This window comes from Gavialis gangeticus, unplaced genomic scaffold (genome assembly GCF_001723915.1).
Source record: "Gavialis gangeticus isolate Ggan-Ray unplaced genomic scaffold, GavGan_comp1, whole genome shotgun sequence".
NCBI classification, from domain to species: Eukaryota; Metazoa; Chordata; order Crocodylia; family Gavialidae; genus Gavialis; species Gavialis gangeticus.
In genome coordinates, this window is record NW_017728964.1 from 11,758,531 (window position 1) to 11,766,402 (window position 7,872).

The window sequence follows — 7,872 nt, forward strand, 5'->3', positions numbered from 1 at the left end:
CATGTGCAGCTCTGCCAGGACACCTGAATCCCTGCCCTGTGATACCATCTGTTTGTGGCCTACCCAGCTCCCCCTGAGCATGTGACTCCCAAACCACACCTAAAGGTTTATTCTGGTCTCGGGCCTCTCAACTAAAGCCATGATGTGGAATGGCCAGAGGCATAACAGCCAGTGTCTGAGCCCAGGCCAGCAGCAGCAGCAACTGCCATGTATGTGCCCTCTCTAAGTGGATGCCCACAGCTGGTGGGTGCCCAGTGCTTGTTGCACTACCAGAAGTGGCTTTACAAGGCACCTGCGGACGAAAGGTGATCAAACTCAATGCTTGTTAGGGACTTTGACAAGGCACTGACACCACTGGCTTGACTCTGCATTACCTTGAAATCTGTGTTGTCCTTTACACATCAGTGCAGTCCGAACACAGAGCAAATATAAACCACTCCCAGATCAGGAGAGCAGCACTTCATGCCCACTGTGTGTGAGCGTAACTAACTAAATAAGGGTCAGGGTGACAGGGAATCAAACTCACATTCCAAAAAAACCCCCAAAGACTACTACACTAAACCCATATCCCATGCATTTAACTATTCAGAAAGGAAAGGACCATCTATCACTGTCCTTCTGCAGAGAGGTAAGGCCTCTTACATGGCTGGATGGAGAGGTGGTTCTTTTTTAGAGCCCATGGTTTGTTGCTGACTCTGCACGGCTGCTGGAAAGACATGACCTCCATTAAGCCATTATGCTACATGCAGGGAATGCGATGCAGATAGCCTTTAAACACCAGCTCAGCAGCTGTGTTCCCCTCTCTTTCGGAACATTTCACCAGCACAGATGGCGCTGGGTCAATCAATGCCGTTTGCTGCAATTTTCGGTGACAGCTGGGTAGGCAGCCCAGCAGCAGGGACATAATTATTTTTAATTTAATTTTAACTGAGATTCTGCTATGGAGGCACAAAAATGACAAATATCTCTATAAGGTGGCTCACTATGTTCTTTGCAATCTTCTGGAAGAACAGAGATGAGGCCAGACCAAAGCAAGCTGTGCCCTTTGAATCTGCATAAATAGTTACCAAGGACCTCACTTCCAACAAGCTGTCATATGGAGACCGGCAGCTCTGCTTCCATGTCTAATGGTGTCACAATGCCAGCTAGTTGTCAGCTCCAGAGCAAGGAAAGACCATTTGTATGTGTGGTAATTCCAGGAAGAGTGCTGGCTACAGGATAGCCCTTTCTGCTGTTCTCTGGAGCACTGTTTATATGGGACTACATATCAATGGTTTGCAGTGAGTTAGATGCTCTAGCCTCTAAACCAATTGCTCTCAACTTTTTTTGGACCTGAGGTACTCCCCGATGGACTCAAGGCACCCTCCTCCATAAGTTTGTAAATTGAGTAGCACTCAATTTCAAAAACTGACCTAATTATTACAGTGCTTACACCTCCTTGAAGAGAGGCTGGGGGATTGGCCAGGCAGGGACAAGCCTAATTCTGCACTTACCTGCTTATATCCACATACCTTGCTTAGCTCCGCATACTTCATGGCACCCTTCAAAGGATCTCGGGGCACCCCAAGGTGCCTCAGCACCCTGGTTGAGAATCACTGCTCTAGACACATAATGGAAGGTTTATTTCTGTTTCCTGGGGCCCTTCCCAAATACTTAGGCCACTCTTTTAGTTTTTAGTCTTTTATGGGTGCATTTAGTCACCTCAGTTAGTACAAGTCATTCTCTTCCTACTCATCTCACCTTATCTCTTCCTTGTTCAGTCTTTCCCAGTACTATAGACATATCAACCTAGTAATAAGCAACATAATGAAGATGTATCTATGCCCTTCTTTTTAAGAGGCTGCTAGAAGGCTTTTCTCATGACCCTTGTTTAGAAATTGTTCCCATGGTGGGGTGGAGGTATAAGGGGGAACCCAACTATTCCCACTGGCTTCACAGGGTTGCAGGTAGGGCCGTCCACTGCTCGATAAACCATGGGAATTTGTGCAACCTGCCCCAGGAGCAGGTGGCTGAACCAATTTTGCAGTCTGGCAAGCAATCAGGAACAGCCTTAGGTCAACTCTGCTGCTCCTTATGACTTCTCTCCCCTGTCTGGCTGCATGTGCTGCCCAGTCCAGCCAAGGGTTGCTCCAGACTGTTTGTACGTAGCCAAGAGAGCTCAGTAAGGGAAACCACAATTGACTGGACATGAGTTCATTCATGCTGCTTCCAGCAAGGATCCCCCTGCTCCCAGAAGGCAGCTGAGAACACCTGCCATTTGTTTCTATTTTTGCCTCAGCTAATAAAAAACTTTCCCATAGGGGTCCACTCATCTATGAGAGGGAAGACCCTGTTGTCAGAGGATTACGAATACCTAGCATGTACACAGGAGCACAGTACTCACCGCTTCAGACCTCGCATACAACTAACAAGGCAAGACACCAGAATCACCAGGAACCCCCTACAACATGGCATAGGTAAAAGCAGGAGAGGTGAGAGTGGTGCCAGTGCTCTGCCACTTCACTAGCTGGCAAGTCGTGGGTAATACATGCTCAGAAGACCACAGGCCAAGGATCATGCCCCATGCTACAGAAGAAAGCAGACCTCTCGTAGTCTGTGCCAACCTGACCCACAGAAAAAAATATCCTTCTTGACCCCACATTTGGCTACTGGTATAACCCTGAGTAGAAAAGCAAGGCTCTCTAGCCAGGAACCACTGGGTTTCAGCACCCCTGGTACCAGCAGAGGAATGGCTCAGAAAGTGCTTCAGTGAGAGGAAATAAAGGGGCAGATGCTCAGTGGGTGCCAGTTAGTGTAGCTCCATGGACTTCTATAGAGTTATGCAGATTGATACCAGCAGATCTGGCTTCAAGTATCTATTGCTTGGCATTCCTCAGTCAGTTCTGGATCAGTGTTTGAGAAGTCACCAGCCAAGAAATATAAGGTAGTCCTTTGACTGCCTTCACCATGTGTTGCCCTCAGGCTGCCTCGTGCTTCCCAAAGACAACAGCCAACCCTCAAAGCATGGGAAACAGGTGATGCAGTGAGATCAGGAAATGTGGGTTCCTCAGCTTTGGATGCCAGTGGTGCCATCAAACCATGCGGGGAAATCAGGCTGCCCTAGTTTCAGGCCTCAGCAGCTGAGAGAACAGAGGAACATCTCTTCAAATGGTTGTTCAAAAGGACTAGTCCTTTGCTAAGAAGATCTTCTCAGCAGCTGAGTTTATTTTCCTAAGCACAGCACTGCAGGGATACAACTGTACTATCTCTGTTTTGGAAGCGGCTATGTGCAGAGGGAGCTCATGTATCTCGGCGTAATGCTGCCTCACTGCATAGACATTACTTCAAAAATTCTCCCCAAAACACCCCCTCTGAAGGAGCTAGAGAATTTTCTGACTCCTGTCAGTCTGTGCCAGACCCAAACCATGATTTATTAAGATGCTGTTTTGTGGTATATCGTCTTTGTAACAACAGGGACACCTTATCCTACCCAAAGCAAATTGCGAGCAAAATGGAGATCAGCACTTTTATCCCCTCTAGGAAAATTGACTTTAATAATTTGGACAACTTGAAAGGCTCCTGCTGCCAGAGAGGTAAATATTCATGATGAGTATGTTTTTAAGTCTCCAAGTCAGCTTACAAAGTAGGTGCTGCATCTTTCAAAGGTTTTTTTTTTTTTTTGCTGTATTGCTTAAAAAAAAATAAGGGAACATGGGGATTTTCCTATTGTTATTGAATTGTTCTTTAACAGATCACAATAATTAATAGTCAAATGAAAAGTGGCAGGGAAATGGTAGATGAAAAGTGATCTGTAGCTCTTATAGCACTCGCATGGAGAGATATGGGACAGACAAAGTAAACTGTCTCCTTGAATGGGGGAAGAGTCAGTGGTAGCTAATGCTTTTTGAATATCCCAGCACTGGAAAGAGGGGTCATGATGGGAAGAATGCATCCTGGTTGCATGAAAGGGTTAACTCTCTGACGAGTGGGGAAAGAGATGATGAGGAAGAGTTGAAGAGGGGACATTAATTGAAAGACGTTCCAAAGTTCAGTTTCTGCCGTGGAGAAATGTCAGTGATGTACCCAAATATGTAAGAGCGTAGCACCCAGTCCCTAGGTTGACCTCTGTCATCTACAGCTGAAGGCCTACACTGGAACTGAGACAGAACTGCAAAGTCTGGGCTCCCCATAGCAAGGACTCAGAACTGATAGATGAGCCTTCAAATGATTAACTATTATTAGGGCTGTGGGAAACAGCACTGTTTTGTTTCAACTTCCGCTTCACTGGGCCAGTGTTGAGTTTTGTTTCGAAACCACTCTTCCATTTCATTTAGTCAAAACTGTTTTGCTGTTTCGACGCTGTTTTGACGTTTCGCCCATAGGATATAATGGGGAAGCACAAAACTGCCTATAACTTTGTCATTTTATGGCAGATTTGGATGGAAACATCAGGGATAGTAGACCCTTCTGAGGGCATGAAGCCTGCCAAGCTTCAAGGAGATAGGTGTTGGGGTTTCTGGGAAACTGCACCTCAAATTCTTGAAAGCAAAACTTATGTCACTTGTAATTGTGAAGTCAAGGGTGGGGGGGAACTGCAGGGATGGTAACCCCTGTGGAGGCCACAAAGCCTACCAAGTTTCAAGGAGATAGGTGCAGGGGTTTCTGGGAAACTGCACCTCAAGCTGTTGACAAGCAAAACTCATGACGTGTGTGTGTGTGTGTGTGTGTGCGCGCGCATGCGCGTGCATGCATGCGTGTGTGTGGGTTAAGGTACGCCCTCACGGGCACTGAAGCCTCTACACAACACGGTAGCGTGCCCCAATGAGGTCTCCTCCTCCCCTACAGCCTCCGTCCAGTCCACCCCTTTAAATGACAACAGGTAATAACATAGTAAGTAGCACCAGCAGCAGCTCAGGCAGCCAAACAGTCACAGTCAGTATCAGAGAGGTCCTTCCTCCCTCTTCCCCCTCCCTCTTCTTACTTTCCGTTTCCCTGCAAGCAAGCCCAGCTTCAGGTTTGAAACTCAAAACGTTCTGAAAGTTTCAAAATGAAACAAGGGCAGCTGAAACATCTCGAGGCTGTTTTGAAGCCCTTCGTTTCATTTCGATTTTGCTGTTTCAAGCTCGAAATGAGTCAAAACAGTGTCAAAACGAAACAGCGGGCCAAACTTTGCACAGCCCTACTAACTATACAGATTTTACTTATCTCAGCTCCAGAAAAGCCTGGGGCCCAGGCCTTGAATACCTTTGTGCCTGGTGCCTGGAACACCTTTGAAGGTCTGAGCTCGGGTGATTTAGGAACACAAGCCCCACTGAAACTCAAGAACAGGATCCTGGGAGTCCTGGCTAGCACATGACAACATTTTATGACGCAACTAGAAAGAAAAGACTCCAAATGCTGGGGAAGTCTCATAGGGACAACTGGGCTGCTAGTAGTTCCTTGTGCCATTAACTCCTGGAAAACTGGCTGGCCATGCTCAACAATGGATGAGGTTCTCTCATTGTTTTAATGAATTGTGCCAGGAATTACCTTGGTCCTCATAATTGCTTTGATGGCAGCTTCAAACTCCTCGGAGTTATTGTAGTCCACTGTCCATACATGAGGCTTCCCTATGAAGTCCTCAACATAGGGGTGTTGGGAGGATACCTGAAAAATGAAACAAATACCAACTGCTTCACATTCTGTAAAGGAAGTGCTGTAACACTAGCAATGACCCCCCTGCAGCTAAGCACTGGGAGGGGTGAGATAACGGCAGTAGGGACACTGGTGAAAAAGCTACTGAAGGACAAGATAGGCCCAAGGTGGAGTATTTAATCCAAATACTCCCCACCCTCTAAACATTTAAAACATTATACAATTATCTAATGAATCTAGACACCCCATTCACATTAATATTCGTGAGAACTGGGGGTTGAAATCTTTTTGGCAGCCACAAAAATCTCTATCTCAGTGAATTAGAGAAAATCCAACTCAAATAGGAACCAGTCCCAGATGCACCTTAATTATCAAGGTTTTCCAAAACCAAGAGCCACTCTGATTTGTCCATTCTTGGGCTAGTGCTAAGTGAGAGGGAAGAAGATTTCTCCACTTACACACTGTGAGGCCTGAGGAAGGGTGCTGTGATATAAGAAAGCTTGCCTATATCTATATCAACCATTCAGTTGATCCAATAAATTGTATCACCCACAAGAATTCTTGCCTCTCCTATACCTCCTGGACCATCATGGCAACAACATCACCTCAACATTATGTGTGCATCCTCAACATTTCTGCTGTTTTCTGGAGGGAGCCTGACTTTCCAAATCCACTTCTAGTTCAGCATATAGAGTCAAACGACCCTGCTGCCACAGTGGGAGGCTTCTCAACAGCAGGCCTGAGACAGTGTCACTTGTCATCCTCAGAGTGCAGCACAACGCTCACTTCTCAACTCCCTGAAGAACGAGAGCTGAGTAAACCTGGCAGTGGGCTAAAGAGGATACAGCACCAGCTGAACCAAAAGGCAGGGCCATCTCTCTCACAAGCAAGAGGCTCAGTCTGAATTAACCCTCTCATTCTTCTAACAAATCAACCAACCAGCTAGACTCAAACACAAACTATAAAACCCAAGACCTCCCTGGACACTCCCCAGAAGGCTCAAAGGTGAATACGCAGAGGAATGAGTTGTATCTTTTTCCGGTCATGCTTCTCCCTAGCGAGAGTGGCTCAGGATGGCCGGCTTGGCTCTTTTAAGACATGAAACAAAATGAGCAGCAGTAAGTCTTCTGTCTCACGCATACACATGTACACTCTTTTTAGGAACTGTTTGCCTCTGACAGCCTTCAGCAAGTTGTTAAGGACCATGTCAAGCCCTCCCAATAGCAATGTAAGTTACAGTATTGTTGGGGTAATGGACAGGCGGCACACGAGGAGAATTAATGTTTCAGGAGCTAATTACAGCAGCCTTTCTCTGTCTCCACAGGTCAGTGAGATAAATGGGATGTGAGTGGGCACCCACCAAACTGTAAGAATGGCTAACGGACTGACTGCTCAGGAAAGGGAAAGCTGCTGCAGTTCAGTCTGAGGACAGGCAGAAAAGGGGCTAGCAGTGGAGGTGGGGAGAGAAGAGAGGGTGCTTTATGATTGAGTCTAATCTGTCTGAAAGAAAAACAGAGATTGAGCTCCTTGGTGTGGCCAGTGGGAGAAATTTCTCAACAGGGAAGCATAGATTTACATCCCCTTATCCACTTTATTAATAATACAAGGTTCAATTTTCTCAACCTTTTAAATTTGAAAGAGTTCCCGCTGCACTCAGATTGCATTTGTAGCAAGGGACAAGCCCAAGAGGGTGGGTTTTATTTCCCTCTGCAAAACAACCTTCATTCCTATTTTGAGTTCAGGCCCAAATTTTCCTGGGAATTTCAATCCAATACATGGGAACGAGGGGGTCAAGCTGTGGCCAAGTTACATGAGTTTTTGGCAAAAGTCTCTTTGCTCAGGTTTTATTTTGTAAAACTGAGAACTAAACCCAGATTGCAGGTTATCTCAGTTCCCCAGATCTTGGCAGGCAGTTAAGATGGAGAGGGCAAAATATTACATTTATCCTAGGTACCATTCTCTTGAAACTGGAGGAGGCTTTGATCAATATCTGAATTTTGCAGCTGATCCCCTTCTCTACTTCAAATCCAGAAGCAAACAATGTGGCTATCTGATATATTGTCATTGTTCAATATTGCAGAATCATGTAAGCAAAATTACCTCTCTTGATGTAGGCTTCCCCCGGAAGAATTCGTGATTGAGGGAGCTGTGTGGTGGATTGAAACGAGACTGCAGGAAAACACAACCATTGGCTATGGCTTCCAAAGGGGCAGGACCTTCGTATGGGAACCCAAAGCCTATGAAGAGCTGTAAGAAGCA

The 7,872-nt window shown here is 46.1% G+C and overlaps 1 protein-coding gene across 4 annotated transcripts in view; it reads right to left on the reverse strand.

The window, feature by feature from the left end:
• MGAT5B (mannosyl (alpha-1,6-)-glycoprotein beta-1,6-N-acetyl-glucosaminyltransferase, isozyme B) overlaps positions 1-7,872 on the reverse strand; it is a 244,530-nt gene that overhangs the window by 34,745 nt on the left and 201,913 nt on the right. For 2 of the 4 annotated variants that reach the window (XM_019502900.1, XM_019502894.1), the window contains 2 exons: positions 7,714-7,860; positions 5,509-5,625 (listed from right to left, as the gene is read on the reverse strand). In XM_019502900.1, the coding sequence (XP_019358445.1) occupies positions 5,509-5,625; positions 7,714-7,860 (264 nt within the window). The remainder of the gene's footprint in view (positions 1-5,508; positions 5,626-7,713; positions 7,861-7,872) is intronic. The other 2 variants (XM_019502886.1, XM_019502878.1) reach the window with 1 other exon arrangement.